Source organism: Ammospiza caudacuta, chromosome 10 (genome assembly GCF_027887145.1).
Source record: "Ammospiza caudacuta isolate bAmmCau1 chromosome 10, bAmmCau1.pri, whole genome shotgun sequence".
Classification (NCBI taxonomy): Eukaryota; Metazoa; Chordata; class Aves; order Passeriformes; family Passerellidae; genus Ammospiza; species Ammospiza caudacuta.
In genome coordinates, this window is record NC_080602.1 from 27,917,376 (window position 1) to 27,935,864 (window position 18,489).

At 65.5% G+C, this 18,489-nt stretch overlaps 2 protein-coding genes across 3 annotated transcripts; both read right to left on the reverse strand.

Moving 5' to 3' along the window:
* Positions 1-3,330: 3,330 nt before the first annotated feature.
* ANPEP (alanyl aminopeptidase, membrane) lies at positions 3,331-12,069 on the reverse strand. 2 transcript variants are annotated; one of them, XM_058811427.1, is made up of 21 exons: positions 11,947-12,069; positions 8,333-9,298; positions 7,935-8,080; positions 7,722-7,858; positions 7,513-7,639; positions 7,250-7,404; positions 7,064-7,177; positions 6,815-6,958; positions 6,676-6,741; positions 6,468-6,533; positions 6,117-6,289; positions 5,960-6,036; positions 5,667-5,800; positions 5,523-5,578; positions 5,259-5,406; positions 5,052-5,149; positions 4,806-4,913; positions 4,550-4,717; positions 4,302-4,442; positions 4,107-4,188; positions 3,331-3,628 (listed from the first exon to the last, which is right to left on the reverse strand). In XM_058811427.1, exons 2-21 carry the CDS (start codon positions 8,992-8,994, stop codon positions 3,470-3,472), a joined length of 2,961 nt encoding a protein of 986 aa, XP_058667410.1. In that variant the 5' UTR covers positions 8,995-9,298; positions 11,947-12,069; the 3' UTR covers positions 3,331-3,469. The 2 variants fall into 2 exon arrangements, with proteins under 2 accessions (XP_058667410.1, XP_058667411.1); XM_058811428.1 differs by lacking the exon at positions 11,947-12,069 and adding an exon at positions 10,636-10,737.
* Positions 12,070-12,421: 352 nt separating this feature from the next.
* AP3S2 (adaptor related protein complex 3 subunit sigma 2) lies at positions 12,422-18,256 on the reverse strand. The gene is made up of 6 exons (XM_058811532.1): positions 17,962-18,256; positions 17,607-17,698; positions 17,412-17,523; positions 16,386-16,457; positions 13,379-13,486; positions 12,422-13,072 (listed from the first exon to the last, which is right to left on the reverse strand). Exons 1-6 carry the CDS (start codon positions 18,028-18,030, stop codon positions 12,944-12,946), a joined length of 582 nt encoding a protein of 193 aa, XP_058667515.1. The 5' UTR covers positions 18,031-18,256; the 3' UTR covers positions 12,422-12,943.
* Positions 18,257-18,489: the final 233 nt, after the last annotated feature.

The window sequence follows — 18,489 nt, forward strand, 5'->3', positions numbered from 1 at the left end:
CTGGCTGGCACTGCGGGGTGCAGGACCCCCGAACTGGGTGTGCACTGGCTGGCACTGCGGGGTGCAGGACCCCCGAACTAGGTGTGCACTGGCTGGCACTGCGGGGTGCAGGACCCCCGAACTAGGTGTGCACTGGCTGGCACTGTGGGGTGCAGGACCCCCAGCCGGGCTGTGCAGAGCCCTGGGAACGTGAGGGGCACAGGATCCCCACAAAGCTGGGGGCGCAGCTGAGGGGATGCAGGGGGGACACAGGACCCCCAAACCGCGTGTGCAGTGAGCAGTGCCCAGCACGGAGCCAGCCCACCCGAGGCCACCAGCCCCATGCCAGCATCCAGCCCAGTCTGGGCGCGCAGGGGTGTCCGAGGGGCGCCCCACGGCCCGGCCAGGCACGGCCCCTCCCGGCCGGCCCCCTCCTGGGCCGCATTAGCTGATGAGCTCCCGGGTAATGAGTTCTGCACCCGCCGCAGCCGCTTCCCACCTCCCTGTTTGCACAAGTGCTGGAGCGCGGCTGGGCCGGGGCAGCACCGGCCCTGGGGTCAGAGCCCCCGCAGCGTTGGGAAAATCTTTAGTTCTGACAAAGAGTGTCTAAGTCTTGTGAATTCCTTCAGCTTCAGCCAGAAGTGCTTAGTCCTGTATTAATGTATACAAGTGGTTATCTCAGCCTTAAATAGCGTGGGCCTGACCAACACTGGTAAGAAGATATATCTCAGCCAGACCACAGAGCTGGGATGTATTCAAAGAAAAAATTTTTTTTTTGGTTTTGGCCTATTACCAAAATCAGATAATTTGAGGAATGGGGTGTTCCCCAAACAAGCACCAGAGAACCTCAAACACCCCTACTCTTATGTGAATAAGCCCCCAAAAGTGATATAAATATGCAAAGGAATTTGTGAGACTGTTTAGCATACATGATGAGTTTTGGGAAATGTAATTAATAACTTACAAAACTTTAAACTAGTCTGTTAGGCAGCTGTGGTATTGGTAGTAGGAGACATCCCCTGCACACCCAGCACTGAAATAAAGCGATGCTACTTTCTAATACTGAACTTACAGTGTTAGAGGGTTTGACTCCCAACTTGTGGTGACAGCAGGACACCCTGCAGCCCCTGACCCCGGGAGCAGGGTGGGTTCCCCCGTCCCTTCAGCCCCTCTCAGTGGAGCAGGGTGCAGGGCCATGAGGCAGCACGGGCAGGGCACCACGACAGAGCTCAGCCAGCGCCCAGCTCAGGCTGTGCCCCCTGAGCCCCCGGAGCCCCCCAGGACACCTCCGTGCCCGCTGGGGACCCGCCATCCCGGAGCAGAGCCCGTGTGGTGTCCGGGGCTCATGCCTGTCCCTCTGTCCCTCTGGGACGGGCACCGCTCGCAGGGACAGTGCCCGGGCTGTGCCTGGTGCAGGGTGGGCGCTGCCAAGCACCCGGGGCTGGGCACAGGGCAGGGGACTCTGCGGCTCGGGCTCCCGGCATCGGAAGGTCAAGTCCCGGGCTGCGCTGCCGTGCGGGGCGCTGCGGTGCGGGGCGATCCGCCGCGGGGCTGCGGGGCTGGCGGCACGTTAGCATCTCTCACGGCCGTGTGAATGGGTCCCCGCACACTTCCCAGCGCCGGCAGGGCCAATTAAGGACCGAAGGAGTCAGCTCTGACACCTCTGCAAATGGGCCCGGCATTCCCAGGCTCCTGCCGCCCGCCCGGAGCGGGGCGAGGCTGGGGGAGCTCGGTACCTCCAGGTGGGCGCAGAGGCATCACCCCGCACCCCCGGCCCAAATAACGCCGGGTTACCCCCAGACACGGCCCGCAGAACCGTGCCCGGCCAGGGCCAGGCACAGCCCGCGCCCCCAGCCCCTTCGGCAGAGTCCCCTGCGTCCCCTCGGGGCAGGAACGGGGTCCGGGGGCCCCACGGAGAGCCTGAGGCACCACCTGGCCTCACCAGGATCGAGACCCTGTGCCTCACCCCCCACTACACCAGCCACCTCTCTGCCCTGCTGGGAGGCACTGTCCCCTCCGTCCTCTCTGTCCCCGGGGCCTGGGTGTGCCAGGACACGGACACGGGTGTGCTGGGGGTCACCTGCCGTGGCGGGGATCCCCCCGGAGCTGCACGGGGCTCCCGGCATGGGGACGGCTGCCTGGGGTCTCCCCTCTGCACCACAGAGGTGCCTGGGGCTCCAGAGCTGCATGGAGGGTCACCCCCTACGCCCCTGCTGCAGGGACCCTGCCAGAGCTTCAGAGCACTCCCGGCTGCCCTGCCCTGCAGCCTCCCCACAGATGTGCCACAGCTAATGGGGCACCTTCCTGCTGCTGCCTGGAGCCTCCCAGGGCAGGACTGACGGACACAGGGCACCACAGGATCCCCACACCTGGGTCCCAGCTGCCCTCACATCACCAGGTACCCAAAGGCCCTCCCTGGCCCAGCCCCTGCTCCTGGGGGCTCCAGGAGCTCCTTGCACTCCTCGTGGGGTGGGTGCAAGGTGGGCTGTCCCACAGCCACTCGCCTCACACAGCTCAGCACCCTGGGCCCCAGCCAGGCTCACCTCCCCAGCTCCTGCTGCAGCCCGTCCTGCCCAGCCGCACCCCAGCACTGCGGGGCTGGAGCTGCCTGCAGCCCTGCACACGGAGCCCACGGCGGCACGGCAGTGGGGCTGTGGGGCAGTGGCAGAGCCACGGGTCAGTGGCACAGCCATGCTGCAGAGCTGCACGGGATGGGACAGACGCCAGGATCCTCCCTAAAGCCGCCCTGCAGAGCTGCTTCCCTATTCCTCACTGCGGGACCTGCTGGCTGCACCCCAGCACGGGCCGGGCTGGGAGCACCCTTCAGCCTGCACCCCACACGCACAGCCAGGTGCTGCCCACTGCCAGCCCAACCCAGCCCAGATGTGTCCCAGGGCTGAGGTGGCAGAGGGACTCACCACCTAGGCCGTCCCCAGCCCCGCTGACCCCCATCTCCCACCCGCCTGGGGGTCTCGTCCCTTCCCTGAGCCCAAAGGCAGCTCTGTCCCTGCAGGGTGGCCGCGAGGGACAGTCCCTCCTACCTGCCACAGCCTGGCCCTGCCCCGAGCCTGCAGCACCTGCCCGGAGCAGCGCGGGCAGAGGGTCCTGTGCCAGTCCCCCAGAGCAGGGCCCAGCAGGGAAGCTCACACGCCGCTGTCAGACAGAGGGGCTGGGGCTGGCGTCAGTGAAGCCCCAGAGCCACTTAGCACCAGGCTCCTAACAGCGCGGGGGCTCACAGCCCCGGGCCTGCAGGGCCCCTGGCACTTCCTACCAGGTGTGTCACAGTCCCCACAGCACGGCCCCAGCCCGCAGGGTGCCCTGGAAACTGGGCAAGATTTTATTTACTGCCCAGAGCGCACCAGCCTGGCCTCCCCCTGGCAAGACCCCGAATTCCCCGTGCCCATCATGCAGGTGTCAGCCCATTCCTGGCAGTGCGGGGGCTGGAGTGGCCGAGGGTCCATCCTGGAGGCCAGGGAATCACAGGCGCCTCTTATTTGGTCCGGGTCTCGCTCTCAAACCAGCTCTGCACCGCGGCCTTGTTCTCCTCCACCCACTTGATGTTAGCGCGGGTCTGCTCCAGCGCCTGCTCCAGCGCCCGCGTCCCCGACCCGAACCCGATGTCCTGGTTGTCCTCCTTGAACTGCTCCAGCTGCCAGGCAGAGACGGGGCTGGAGCAGGCAGGGCAGATCCCAGCAGCACTGCACACCCCCCAGAACACCCCTGGGAGCGCTCCAGCACCACCCCAGCACCTCTCAGCTGCTCCCTGGCAGGACATCTACAGCCCCCAGGAGCACCCCGATGGCCTCTGTGAGCCCTCAGCAGCCCCCAACATCATCCTGACAGCCCCAGTAGCACCCTGAGAGCCCCCAGCACCATCTCAGCAGTCTCCAGGAGCACCCCAACAGCCTCCAGCAGCCCATGCAGCACCCCAACAGCCCCCAGGAGCACTCTGACAGCCCTTGGGCATCCCTGCCACCACCCCAGCAGGCACCCAACAGCCTGTGACAGGATCAGAAGCCTCTTGGACCCCTGGGCTCACAAGGGGCAGGAAATCCCCTCTCAAGGGCTGCTGGCACAGGGCAGCTCTGCCAAGGCTGTGGTCCCTGGTCCCCCGGCTCCTGCCTCACCTGTTGCAGCTCAAACTCTGTGGAGAAGCGCTGGGTCACAGATAAAATCAGGCGGGAGAAGGAGAAGGAGCCGCCGCCATACCTGGGAGAGCAGAAGTGTGCTGAGCCAGGGGGAGGGGACAGGGGAGGGGACAGTGCCACCCCCAAGGGGCACGGGCAGGCAGACAGGGGTGCCCCAGCCCCCGTGGTGCTCACTGGGTGAAGAGCGTCCTCCAGTTGGCACGGATGAAGTCCCAGGCCAGGGACTGCCCCACGACGTTGCTGGCAATGCTGTTGATGGTGGAGGTGGCATCCTGCTTCCGGATCTTTGTAGGGTCGAGGGTGTACTGCAGGTACCTGGAGGGGCACGATGAGGGGCTCAGGGGCTGGCAGGGGCAGCGGACACGCCGAGGGTGATGGGCTGGTGGGGACACAGCGCGGGGCCAGCCAGACCCCACACGCACCGGCTGAGGATCCAGGGGTCGGGGCTGCAGGCGAGGGCTGTGCGGAGCTTGTCGGCCTCAGACACCACACGGGCCTCCTGGAACTTCTTCCAGAGGAACTGCCAGGCATCATCCCCGCCCGTGGCCACCATGCTGCAGTAGATGGCCGAGCGCAGGTTCGGGGGGACCCTGTTGGGGTGAGAGCCGTGGGTGCCAGGAGCCCCTCGCCGTGCCCATCCCCACCCCACACACAGCACCGCGGCTTCCCAGCGCTCACGGGTTGCTGGTGCTGTTCCGCCACTGGCTCAAGTAGTTGGCAGCCAAATGCTGGCAATCGGTGACACCGTAGGAGCAGGCGGTGCTGATGGCATTGGCCTCGTTGTACCTGGGGGAGAGAGGCCGTGAGGGCTGGAGTCTGGCACAGGGCACCCACAGGCCAGTGCTGGCTGGAGGCAGGGCTGTGCCCCCTACCCAGAGCAGCCAGGGAGACCCCAGGGACCCAGCCCAGCCCCAGGGTACTCACTGGACCATCAGCAAGCCGTCATTGAGGGGATTGCTCCAGTTATTGGTGAGTTTCTTGTAGTGCTCAAAGAGAGGGGTCACCTGCTTTTTCATGTATGCCTGGGGGCAAGAGGGGGTCAGTGCCCAGTGACACTGGCAGCAGCCCCCACACCACTGTGGGGGCAATCCTGGCCCCTCACGCCCAGCACAGGGGGCTGGCACCACTCACCGACATGGCCCCAAAGACCTCGCTGCGGTCAAACATCAGCTTGAAGTACTTGAGGTTGGTGAGTGCTGCCTGCCAGGGCATGTATTCCGTCTCCTGGCTCAGGAACCGTGTCGTGTTCAGAGCCAAGATCACGTTCACGTACTTTGCCCTGTCAGGGGTGAGGGCAGCGTCACCTCCCCAGCCTCACTGGCACTGCCCACCCCGGGCACCCACCCCATGCAGCCCCTCACCCCAGTGGCACCCAGACCACCAGGCAGGGCTCACCTGGCCAGGTTAAAGGCGTCATCAATGATCTGGGCACGGTTGATCACAGGGAAGACCTGAGAGAGCAAAGTCAGTGTCTCAGGGCAGCCAGAGCACGGTGGTGTGAATGGGGTCCCACCCCACAGCCCTGAGCGCCCCGTGTACCGAATGGTTAGTGTCAAGCTGCTGGACGAGCTGATTCCAGTTCTCCTGGTTGTAATTGACACGGAAGTACCCAGTGACATTGAGGTTCAGCAGGAGCCAGTCGGGGCTGGTGAGCCTGAAGTCGTTGTTGGTGTCTGGGAAGGGGACAGGAGGCTGTGCCAGCGCTGCACCCGCACCCGCCAGGGAGGGCCAGGCTCAGCCCCCAGCACCACTGCCTCCCTGGGAACCCCGCCCAGTGCCGTGGCAGCGGACGTGGCAGCAGGACCCCCACTCGCGGCCAGGACATGCCATACCTCTGACTTTGGTCAGCCAGGTGTCGTTCCTGCGGCCACTGCCTGTCATCCAGGTAATGGGGACGATCCAGGTGTAGCTGCGCCGTGGACAGACAGGTGGTGGGACTGGCCCTCATCCCCTGAGCCCTCAGTTCCCAGCCAGCCCTGCCACACTCACTTGAAGACAGAGGGTCTGTCCACAGAAGATGTGGGGTCCAGCAGGAAATGGGCCTGGCTGACGGCGCCGCTGCGGGTGTCGACAGTGACCACAGGGAAGCCCATCTGCAGCGTCCAGCGGTCCATGATGTTGCTGATATTGTCAGGCAGCTGGACCTTGTTCTTGTCCACCGCCTGCGGGGATGGCAGCACCGCTGGTCACCAGGGCCAGGGGCACGGCCAGCGGGGGGCACGGCCAGCGTGGGGCACAGCCAGCGCTGCAACCCTCACCCAGCACGTGGGACCCCATCACACCTGGCAGTCCCCCGGAGCCAGGGCCGGGGATGCTGCAGGAGCACCAGCCCCCTCCTACCTGCTGCAGATGGACCCAGAGGTCAGAGTAGATGGTGTTGCTGTAGGAGAAGGTGTGGAGGTATGACTGTGGGAGAGCACCAGGAGAGACGGGTGAGCAAGGGCAAGTCTGGGGTGTGGGACCCCCCTAGAGCAGCCAGGCAGGTCTCTAACATGGGATGCCCACCCTGCACTGGGCTCGCTGCCCCCCAGTACCAGCAGCACCTCACCTGCAACCCCTCCTTGAAGATGTCCTCGCTAAGGAAGCTCGAGAGCATCCGCAGCACCGATGCTCCCTGCAGGGACAGCAGGTCAGAGAAGCCAGGGGCGCCCCAGAGTGCATCCCCACCCCAGAGCCCCCGTGCACACCTTGCTGTAGGCGATGCTGTCGAAGACTTCACTGATCTGGGCTGGGGTGTTGATCTCCTCCTCGCGGAAGGAGAGCGGGTGGGAGCTGGCCAGGGCGTCGGTGGCCATCACGGTATGCAGCTCGTTCAGCACCATCAGGTCTTTCTGCAGAGGGGGCACCAGCACCCTGCTCAGCCCCGCTGCACCGCCGGGCACCGGGGCAGCCCTGGGCTGCCTGCTCCCCCGCCCGCCCCCCGCCCTGGCACTCACAATGTTCCAGGCGGGCTCAGCAGAGTCGGCACCCAGGTACTCCACGTACGAGGCAAAGCCCTCGTTCAGCCACAGGTCGTTCCACCACCGCAGCGTCACCAAATTCCCAAACCACTGCAGAGGGCACAGCACTGCCTCAGCCGCCAGCCGTCAGCCAGGGCGGGGGGCCAGGGCTGCGGCAGGTACCTGGTGTGCCAGCTCGTGGGCGATGACGGTCACCACCCGCTCCTTGTTGCCGATGGAGGAGTACTTGGCATCGAAGAGCAGCGAGTTCTCCCGGTAGGTCACCAGCCCCCAGTTCTCCATGGCACCCGCATTGAAATCGGGGAGGCCAACCTGGTCTGGGGGTGGAGGGGTCCCGTCAGTGCCCTGATGACAGCACGCTGCACCATCGTCCCCCCTGCAGCGGGCACCTCAACACGGTGCCCCGGGCACCCCGCAGCACCCACCAGACTTGGGGAGCGGGTAGGCCGTGTTGTAATGCTTCTCAAAGAAGTTGAGGATGGGACCAGTGACATTGAGAGCGTAGGCGCCCTGGCCCTCTTTGATGGCTTCGGGGCGGCCCCAGATGCGAATCTGGAGAGGAGGGATGCAGGACTCATCAGTGCCCAGGCTCAGCCACCCAGGTGGGCAGGGGGTGCACCCCACCCCATCCTACCACTGTCTTCCCCGTGTTATTCTCCACGGGTTCAAACTGGCTGACAATGAAGGCCAGAAGGTATGTGGACATCCGGGGAGTGGTGTAAAACTTGGTGACGCTCCAGATTTCTCCACCAATCTCCTGCTGCGTGGTGTCTGTAGAGATCAGAGAATCACCCCACAGCCCTGCCAGGCCCCCAGCCCCCCAGTGGGGTCCCCCCGCCCCACTCACTTTCGGCAGGCATGTTGGAAATGGCCTTATAGCCGGAGGGGTAGATCAGTGTCACTGTGAAGTTGGCTTTCATGGCCGGCTCGTCGAAGCAGGGGAAAGCCTTGCGTGCGTCAGCCGCCTGCATCTGTGTGGTGGCCACCACCTGCCTGTGAGCCAGCCCCATCAGTCCTGGGGGTCCCTGGGGAGGCCGCGCCCCCCAGTCCCCCTTCTCCCATCCCCACTGGGGCGGCATGAGGATGCAGGGGCGGCACAGAGGCTCCACACACTCATCCCATGGTCCTGGTGGAAGAGGAGCCCCAACGCCAGCCCGTGCCCTGCACTGCCCTGTGCCAGCCCCTTCCCACCACCACACTGGGCCAGCCCTGTGGCTTCCACCCTGTCCCCTGCCCTCCACCTACTTTTTGCCCGAGGCATCCGTGTATTCGCTGCGATAGAAGCCAGCCAGGTCATCGGCCAGCTCCCCGGTGAAGCTGCTGGACAGCCGGTACCGCTTGCCCTGCTGCAGGGGAGCGCCCAGCTGCAGCACCAGGTACTGGGTGGGAGTCTCCAGCCAGGTGCGGGAGATGGCAGGGAGTGTGCCGCCATCCTCTGCCTGCAGGGTGGCATGGAAGGTGCCCTGCATGGTGTAGTTCAGGTTCTTGCTGTGGATGAGGATGAGGTCGGTGGCTTTCTCACACAGGAAGACCACACTGCTGTTCCCCTTGAAGATGTACATGTTGTTGGCATCAGGCTTCAGGAAGGGCTGCAGGGACACCTCATAGAACTCTGGCTTCAGCGTGGCTGGCAACCTCCACTGGTTCCAGGGGTTGCTGGGGGCAGGGGTGGTGGTGCTGGTGTTGGTGCCAGGGCTGGCCGTGGTGCTGGTGTTGGTGCCAGGGCGGGCCGTGGTGGTGGTGCTGGTGCCAGGGCTGGCCGTGGTGCTGGTGCCCACATCTGATATCCCCTTGTTCTTTTCCTGGGCGTACACCACCGAGAGTGCAATGATGGTGGCCACAGCCCCCAGGCCCAGCACGATGGCCACGATGCCCACGGTCTTGCTGATGAAGAAGCCACCTGCCATGGCGGGCAGCAGGAGTGGCACTGGCAGAGACGGCGCTGGTGCAAGCACGGCTTTTAGCCTCTCGCTCGCACGAGGTTTATTAGTCCAAGTTAATGGGTGAAGGATTAAATGGCCATGGGGTTCAGGGCGGTGACAGACCCTGGGATGAGCTTTCCACCCGCCCGCCCCGCAGCCTGGCAGGAGCACCACGGCCCGGCACCGCTGCTGCAGGGGCAGAGCTGGCAATGGGGGGTGGCACCATCGGGGAGCGTGCAGGAGCTGTGGGCCTGGACCCCTGGAGTCCTTCCCCAGCGCTGGCCAGGCCCTGCAGAAGGAGGGACAGAGCAGGTGGTCACAGCCAGCAGCCACATCCCCACCACGCTGCGGGGCCCAGCGTGCGTCCCCATCAGCCAAGCCCAGACGCAAACTCAGTGTCACCCCATCACCCTCGAGTGTCAGGGTCTGAGCCGCTGCCAGAGGGTCCAGGCTGCCCTGGCGTGCGGGGGCACAGCTCACAGGCTGCCGCACCCAGGGAAAGCAGGCGCAGCACGAGGCCTGGCAGCCGCACCCAGGGAAAGCAGGCGCCGCACGGGGCCTGGCAGCGGCCCGGGAATGTGGGGGGGACACTCGGGCGGAGCTCCCTCTGCCCACAGCCCTCTCAAAGTCCAGGGTCGTGCACCTGGAGGCAGCGGGGTCAAACTCCATCCTTGTGAGCCCAGCCCCAGCGGGCACAGGTGAGGTCCCCACCCAGGGTGGGGGTGACACCTGTCACACACTGGGAAAAAATAGGAAGTCCTGTTCTCAGGATCTAATTGATCTCTTCATAGGGAGATATGGGCAGGTGTTGCCAGGAGCCACAGCTGGGGCAAAGGGCAAACCAGGATGAGTGAGTGGTGTCCTCAAGGAATCCTTGCCCTGTCCCTGACAGCACCCAGCTGCACTTGCCAGTGCCACCGTGCCTGGCATAAATCACTTGGGATGCTGCTGGTGTTCCTGGCCCTCCCTGTTAGGCACAGCCATGCCCCAAGAACAGAGGTCACTGCTGGCTCTCTCAGGGCCATCCCCAGCCTGGCTCTGGCCAAAGGCTTTGGGGACAGTCCCCTAGAGGCCCAAGGGGCACAGGCGGCCGGGAGGGTGCCAGGCACTCTGCACACCGCTGTCCCAGGCCTGCTGGCCCTCCCCACAGCCCCTCGGGCACAGCACGCAGGCATCCCCCTGGCTGGCCTGGGGAGGGGCTGGATGGAGTCACCGGGGAGCAGCAGACACAGCACCCACACCCGACTCCCCCAGCCTGCAGAACTCTGTCCCCACCCCAGTGCACCCCTCTCTGGAGCCCAGCCAGCAGCGCACACATCTCTGTCCCACAAGCGGCACTGATGCCGGGCGTCACCCCCGTGGGCACGGGGTCCCTGGGGCTGTGGCCTCACACACCCCACAGGCTGACACCCCCAGAGCCCCCCACACCGCCATGCACCCCAGAGACCCCCCAAGTTCCGCACTGCACACGGGCCCCATAACCCCCATGTACGCGAACCGCACTGCCAGCCGCACAGCCCACAGCCCCCGCAGCCCCTTGCCCGCTCGGTGCAGCCCAAGGCACCCCGCGGAGCCCCGCTTGGGCTGTGCACCCCGAGCCTCCGCAGCAGCACGGTGCCCGCTCACCTTCCTGCGCTCCGCCGGGGCCAGCGGGTCCCGCCCGCCCCGCTGCCGCTTCCTGCGCCCCGCGGGTCGCCCTGCCCGTGCTGCTGCCCGTCCGAGCTCTGCCCGCCCCGGCCCCGCGCTCTGGCTCCGAAGGGAGGAAAGCTTCCTCCGAAGCGCCAGGGCAGGAACCCGCAGCTCTCGCCCCCTTAACCTCGTGTCTGCCGGCCCGGGGCAACGCGGAGGGAGAGCAGGGCCGGGAGGCAGTTCTGAGGGAAACGCGGCCGGGGACCGGGCCTGGCTCTGGGAACGCGCTCCGGCGGGCAGGGCTGAGCCGAACCGGCCGAGCCCGGCACCCGCGGGTGCCACAGCCCAGCACAGCCGGGGCAGGCGGTGGGCTGGGGCCCGGAGCCATGCCCGGAGCCGTGCCCGGCGTCAGCACCGTGCGGCAGCTCGGAGCGGCCAGCCGCTGTCCCCCACAGCCCCTGGCAGGCCGCATGCCCCGCTCGCTGCCGCTGTGGGCCCGCCTGCTGACCCAGCCGGCGCGGCCCCTCCGGGCACAGCGGGGCACGGCCAGCGCCGGGCGCTCCGCTCCGCGCCCGCTGCAGCTCCGGGGCTGGGGCTGCCCGGGCTGGGGGCTCGGCCCGGCCCCGGCCAGCGTCAGCCAGGGCCGGGGAGCAGAGAGCGGCCGGGCCGGCAGAGGGGCTGCCCCGCAGAGGGGGACCCAGCGCGGTGCCGGGCCTCAGCCCAGCGGCAGGCCGGGCAGCGGGGCCGAGCTGCCGCAGAGCCGCCCCGGGCGCCGCACAGGGAGCACCTGGGGCCGGACACAGCCTCGGCGATGGGGGTGCTGTGGCGTGGGGCCGGACACTGCCTCAGCGATCGGGGTGCTGTGGCGTGGGGCCGGACACTGCCCGCAGCGATCGGGGTGCTGTGGCGTGGGGCCGGACACTGCCCGCAGCGATCGGGGTGCTGTGGCGTGGGGCCGGACACAGCCTCGGCGATGGGGGTGCTGTGGCGTGGGGCCGGACACTGCCTCAGCGATCGGGGTGCTGTGGCGTGGGGCCGGACACTGCCCGCAGCGATCGGGGTGCTGTGGCGTGGGGCCGGACACTGCTCGCAGCGTTGGGGGTGCTGTGGCGTGGGGCCGGACACAGCCTCAGCGCTGAGGGTGCGGTGGCACTGCCCACGGCAGCCCAGCCCCGCGCCCCGGCCTGGCGCAGAGCAGCTCGGCGACTCCCTGGCCATGAGGTGCGCCGGAGCGTTCCCTCCGACTGTCCCAGTCCTGCCAGACTCCGCGCCCCAGCCCCAGCACATGGCCCCGGCACGATGGCTCACCTGCACCCTTCGCCGGCACCTACGAGAGGACGAGGAGGAGGAGGAATAGGAGGAAGCAGAGGAAGAGGAGAGCCAGTAGGGAAGAGAACACAGCAGGTTGCCCAGCTCCTTGACCTCCAGGCTAGTGGCCAGCTGGGGAAGGGTTAAGCTGCAGGGAGGGGAAATTCCTTCCCGGCAGAGTCACGGTTTCCCTGCCAGGGGAAGTGGAGGCAGAACCCGGAGCACAGCTGGGGAGCAGAGGAAGGGCCCCTGGCCAGCCCCAGGGCTGGTGGCCAATGGAGCCTCGGCGGAGCCAGGGGCACGGGGTACGTGGCTGACAGAGCCCATCGGGGTTACTGTGACCTCCAGGACAAACCCTGCTCCTCCCCGGCCTCAGAGCAGCCCAGCCCCGCAGGTCCCACACACCCACCGCAGACACAGACACGGCTTCAGGGGCAGTTTATTGGGACACAGGGACACACTCCAGCAGCCCCAGCCTGGCCTGACCCTGCAAGCCCCCCAGGCACTCACTCCCATCCCTCTTGCTGCCACATCCCCGCTCCAGCATGTCCCCCGCACACTGTCCCCAGGGCACACAGCAGCTCCCAGGAGTGACCCCACCCAGCTGGGGCCCATCACAGAGTGCAGGACCAGGGCAGGGGACAGCCATGGCTGCGAGGGTGGAGGGGACAACCTGCAGCTCCTGACAGAGCCGTCGCTACAGGCACACTTTCGCCCCTGGGAATCCCAAGAACCCCAGGAGAGGCGGGAGCCAACTCTTCCCCACAGCGAGGCGAGGCTGCGTGTGCACGGGGAGGGAGGGGAAGGAAGAGCAGCCTCCTTGTTGGGGGACCAGGGAACAGAACTGGGCCCAGGTGCAGAGGGAGGGACTCCCCACCCCGTTCTCTGAGCCCTGTCACTGCTGCCTGCCCTCAGCCACCATCGGGCCCTGTGTGCCACACGGGCAGAGCCCCGGGAGGAGCCGGGGACCCCAGCTCTGCTCCCCAGCACGGGCTGCTCACATGAACTGTGACAGGTTGGGCACTTTGATGTTGATGTCCCCGATGTTGATGTTGCGGGGGATCTCGGGCAGGTTGATGTTCTTCACGGCCGACACAGCGCGGGAAGGAGCAGCTGAGAGGCCTCCCTGGGGACAGAGGGACCGTGACCACTGGTCCCACCCCAGAGCCCCCCTCCACAGCCCCTTCACGATAAACCTTCAGTGGCCTGGGGTCGTTACCCTTGACAAAGGAACCGCTTCCACGGGCAGCTCCCTGCGCTCGTGACCAGCACCACGGGGCAGGATGTCCCCAGCCCCATCCGAGGGCTCAGGCAGGCGGACCCTGGGAGTGCCCTGGGTACCCCCCACGCCCACCCCCGTCCCCATGGGCCACCCCGTCACAGCCCAGGCTCCATCAGCTCCCAGGGGCACAGCCGCAGTGTCACCGCTCACCTCTGCCTTCTCCAGCTTGCCCTGGGCCTCCACCTGCGCCACGATCTCGTTCATGTTGGTCTCCAGCACCATCCCGCCGATCACCATCTCCTGCAGGATGTGGTGCACCTGCCAGGGAGGGACACGGGGAACAGAAGGCTCAGGGCCCGCTCCTGGGAGCTCCTCAGGGGCCAGCATCTCCCCAAGGGACACAAATCTACCCCTGCCCCCTTCTGAGCTGCCTGGAGAGCAAAAGGGTTGCCAAGGGGAGCCCCAAAGCTCCACTTTCCACCTGCACCCCACTGGAGATGACACCCACCCACCGGGCCCCCGCAGCCTGATGCAATGGGTTCCACTGGCACAGCCTGGACACGTGGCTGGTCCCTCCCGGGCCAGGTTACAGCAGGAATGTGTCCTAGGGATGACCCAGCAGGCAGCAGGGCCCTCAAGGGGCAGGACACTTCTCCCCAGAAGCTCCTTCTCCTCAGAAAGGCAGGCCAGAACCTGGCCTCTCCCCTGTCTCTGAGGAAGGTCGAGACTGTGATACGGGCACAGAAAAAGCACACAGCTGCCAAGGGAGTCTGCTCCTTTCCTGGCATCCCTCGAGTTCAAGGATGAACAGGCAGGCAAGGCCAGTGCAATCACACGGCCAGAACAGGGAAAGGAACATTGCTGAGTTGCAATCCCAGAAATTGCAATCGGCCCCGAGGTGGCAGCCAGGCTGGGCTGGTGGCTACAACTCCCTCCAGCTCCTGCTCCTGGCTCCGCTCAGCACTGCCTGCACAGTCAGCAGTTCCCAGGGAGCCTCCAGCACAGATAATGGATTTATGGGTCCCAGATACTTCCGTGAAAGAGGATACGCAGGAGCGCGGTTGGGTTATGAGATTGTTTTATGGTTTCACAGAGCCAGGCTGCACTTGTGACACCTTGTGAACTTCAGGACAGTGCTGGGGAGAATAAAGAACAGGAGAGAACGTGCAATCCCAGCAACTGCAGAGGGGCAATCCCAGCTCTGTGCGGTGACCCAGCCCAGGCTCCCCACAGCCCCTGTCCCACTCCCACAGTGCCTGCAGCAGCACGTGTGTGGGATCAGCAGGACACAGGGTGGCCCCAGGCAGCGCTGGCACCCCCATCCCACAGCCCAGTCCCAGTGCATGCTGAAGCAGCGGGAGCAAGTGGCTCCCACAGCCTAAAAGGATATGGGAGCATCGGGAAACGTTCCTCCGAGATCTGGCTTCAGCCCAAGCTGGCTCCAAACCAGCAGGGCAGAAATCTTGAGCAAGTTTTGTTTTCCAAGCCAACACTTCCTGAGAAATCTGTGTTCCCTCTGGGACTCTGCAGCTGCTCAGCGCAGCTCACACTCCGCTCTGAGGAGGAAAGCAGGGCTGAGAGCTGAGCACAGCCCACCCTGAGTCCCCCTTGGACAGGGCATGCCTGCACTCTGAGGCTGGGGCTCCCAGCACCGGCAGCCACAAGCACTGGTGTCACTGGTGCCTGAGCAATGCCCCCCTCCACCAGCCCATGGCAGGAGCAGGACCCCAGGCCTGCCACAGCTCTGGTGCCATGGCCCTGTGCTGCAGGTAGTGCAGGGTGGAACTTCAGACAAAAAACAAATACAGAATGCAGCCAAAGCTGCACCTGGACCCCTGCCCAGGGAGACATTCACAGCCCTGGCTGGGGAAACGCTCGTGGGCCTGCCTGGCATTCCAGGGGGGCAGCCTGGGCCCAGCAGGACACACCAGCACATTCCCAGCACCCCAAACGCTGTCCCTCTGCACCAGCTCCGGGAAGCACAGGAACATGAGCACATCTGAGACATAAACATGTGCCAAATGTAGAGAGAGACCAACCGATAATGGCCAAGAGTTGAGTCAAAGCTGGGAACCAGCAGGAGCATGGCATGGGAAGGGCTGGGAGAGCCTGGGTGGCCGAGCTGGGGTCTGCACTACCAGAAACCCCCGATTCCCATCTCCTGAGAATGTTCCTCTGTCAGGAAGGGTCAGAGGAAGGGTGAGCCCAGTGCTGCTGGCCAGGGTGCGATGTGCCCTGCCCAAGGGCTGCAGGCTGCCCGTGGGGCTCAGTGTTTGACATGCAGAGCTCATGTAAAGCTGACAGCGAGGCTGAGTGAAAAGCTGCTGGCTCCTGCCGCTCCCACAGTCAGCACCCACGGGCATATCCTGCCCCAGCTGTGGGCAGAGGTTACCTGGGCAGCTGCCAACACTTCTCCCACAGCTGCTCGGCCCTCCTTCCAGCTCTGATAAACACTTAGGGCAAACAGTGAAACCAAAGCCTGACCTCAGCAGCTGGTAACAGAGAGATACCCGGGACCTGCTCACTCCCCCTGCCTGCCAGTTCCCCAGTTGGAATCACCAATGGAAAGGGAGCATTTTACTTCCTTTGACTTTTTCTTTCCCCAGTGCTCTTTTTTGTTGATATGTTTTTGTCTCCAGCAAAGCAAGAAAATCTTGATCAACAGCAACACAAGCCTGCACCCTCAGCCAAGCCTCTCCCTGCTCCAAGCCTATTCCTGGCTACCTATCCCCAGCCATCTTCAGCCTTGTGACCCAGGACATGATCTAAGAGGACGCTTCCTGTCCAGATCTCTGTCCAGCTCAAGAGGAAGCATTACAAGCTGCGCTCAAACCAAAGTTTACGCAGCACTCTGAATTCCAAACACTCCCATTGTTCCTGCCCTTTTCTTTCCCGCCAGCTGTAGCACAATGTAAACTCCCACGAGGTGTCACGGCCTGGAGCAGAGGCAGAACACCCTGGCCCCGGGCAGAGGCTGCCAGCTGCAGCAGAGCAGGCTGTGCAGCACACATCCACAGTGCCACCCAGCCCCAGGGCAGCCCAGCCCTCGGCTCTCTCCTGGGGAGCTCACAATGCGAGTGCCTTGCAAAGAACACGGCTGAAAGCTTCCCATACAGGATCCCAGTGCCCCCAGAGTGACCCCTGCCATCCCCACACTCTCCTGGCCAGCCCAGCCCAGGAAATGCAGCTCTGGAGCAGCCCCGAGCCCAGCACCCACCTTGTCCATGTGGAAGATGAGGTCCAGCTCACAGACGTTCTCAAAGCACTTGTCCAGCGTCTCCACAAACACCTGGGAGAGACAGAGACCGGGCAAGATGGTCACACCAACCCCGTGGAACGCTCCAGGAACAGGACAGAGGGACTGGAAAGCTGGAGAAGGACCTAGGCATGCGTGTGGCTGAACATGAGCCCAGGTGTGTCCAGGTGAGCAAGAGGCCACTGGCACCTGGCTTGTGTCAGCCCCAGCGTGGGCACAGGCCCAGGGCAGTGCCTGTCCCCTGAGCTGGCACTGCTGGGGCACCTCCAGCTCTGGGCCCCACCTGACAGCAGAGACCTTAAGGGGCTGGAGCGTGTCCAGAGCACGGAACAGAGCTGGGAAGGGGCTGCAGAATTCCTGAGGGAGTGGGGAAAGGGGCTCAGCCTGGAGAAAAGCAGGCTCAGGGGCACCTTCTTCCCATATCCTGGTGTTCAAAGGGTGGCTACAAAGCTGGAAACTCCTGTCATGCATGGAGGCACATGGAAAGACACTGAATGATGGGTACAAGTTCCTCTTGGGGAGACTCCAGTAAGGCTCAAGAGGAAAATTCTTTCCAAACAAACAGCAGGTGAATAATCTCCATGAGGAAGAGAGGGATTCCCCAACACTGGGTATTATTCACATGCCAGGGTGTTGGGAATTGTCTAGGCCATGCTTTGCCAAGAAAGGCTGGACCAGACAATCCCTGAGGTCCCTTCCAACCCGGGATTCCAGAATCCTAGCATTAATGGTTGGACTTGGTGCTCCCGAGGGTGTTTTCCACCCTGAATAACTCTATGTGTCTATTTTTAAAGACATTCCTCCAGATTGCCGTCCCTGCTGCTCCCAGGTGAAGGAGCCATGTAGAAGCTCAGGGCGTGCGTGCAGCCCCCCGCCACCACGGCCCCGAGGGCTTCTCAGGCCTTCCAGAAGGGCTGGCACAGGGCTGGCACGGCCGCGAAACGGCCCTGGGTGGTGCCAGGGCAGCTGGGCGCTGCGGGGACGCACCTGGATGAGGTCCAGGATGCCCAGCTCGCTCTCGGAGGAGTCCACGCAGAACACGAAGTACAGCGTGGCGTAGTGGCGGTAGATCAGCTTGTAGTCGGAGCCGCCGAACAGGCTGCGGGGACAGGGGCACGGCTGAGGGGCACAGCCCGGCACTCGGGGTGCGGACGGCCCGGCACGGCCCCTCCCGGCCGCTACCTGCCGCACTCCAGGAAGTTGCAGATGTGGTCATCGCGCTTGAGCACCAGGTGGAAGGTGTCACGGATGATCTGCTGCTGCACCTCTTCTGCCTGCAGGAGGAGACGGTGGCTGGGCGCCCGTGGCACCCGCGGCTCCGGGCCACACGCCGGTCCCGGTGCCCCCGGGGGCATCCCGAAGGACGCGACCCGGGCAGCGGCAGGTGCCGCAGCGACCGCCCCGCTCCCGGGACACCCCCGGCCCGCCGAGCGCACGGCGCCCCCAGCCCTGCGCTGCTCCCGGCCCCGCACGGGGCTCAGGCACCCCCGCCGCAGCCCAGCGGGGCCCCGGCCCGGTGCCGGCCCCGGTGGCGCACCAGGTGCTGGTAGAAGCGGACGAGCCGCGGCTTCCCGTGGTTGTTGAACACGAGGATGGCGTTGATCATGCCGGCGGCGCGTCGGGCCGGGCCGGGCCGGGAGCAGCACTGGCAGCAGCACCGCGGCCGCGCACCCACCGCAGGAAGCCCCTCGGCCGCCCCGGAAGCGCACCGGGCTCCGGTGGGCTGAGCCCGGGGTGACCCTGCGGAGCGCCGGGCCGCGGGAGCGACCAAAGCCGCTCCTGGGCGGGGGCGCCGCGCGGCTGCACCGCGCCTGCCGCCGGGGCGGGCTCCTCGCAGCCCGACGGGGCGGACGGGCAGGCCTGGAGCCGGGATGCGGCGGCCGCTGCCCGCGCCGCGACCACCGGGACCGCCGCGACCACCGGGACCGCCGCTCCCCGCGCGCGCCGCCAGGGGGCGCGCCAGCCCCGCCGCGACCGGCGCAGCGCGCAGGGGCGGGGCTATGTGCTGGACCACGCCCTCTTTTAAAGGGCCAGCGACTCTGTCTACCCGAAGGGCACCGGCGGG

What these genes read in the sequence shown, in the direction of transcription:
- ANPEP (XM_058811427.1), bottom strand. Translation starts at nt 8,994, where the DNA reads ATGGCAGGTGGCTTCTTCATCAGCAAGACCGTGGGCATCGTGGCCATC. An exon ending in CTACCCGCTCCCCAAGTCTG is followed by an intron (nt 7,405 to 7,512) that starts GTGGGTGCTGCG and finishes CTCCACCCCCAG; the next exon opens with ACCAGGTTGGCCTCCCCGAT. An exon ending in TCTTCAAGGAGGGGTTGCAG is followed by an intron (nt 6,534 to 6,675) that starts GTGAGGTGCTGC and finishes GCTCTCCCACAG; the next exon opens with TCATACCTCCACACCTTCTC.
- AP3S2 (XM_058811532.1), bottom strand. Translation starts at nt 18,030, where the DNA reads ATGATCAACGCCATCCTCGTGTTCAACAACCACGGGAAGCCGCGGCTC. An exon ending in AACTTCCTGGAGTGCGGCAG is followed by an intron (nt 17,524 to 17,606) that starts GTAGCGGCCGGG and finishes CTGTCCCCGCAG; the next exon opens with CCTGTTCGGCGGCTCCGACT. An exon ending in GCATCCTGGACCTCATCCAG is followed by an intron (nt 16,458 to 17,411) that starts GTGCGTCCCCGC and finishes TGTCTCTCCCAG; the next exon opens with GTGTTTGTGGAGACGCTGGA.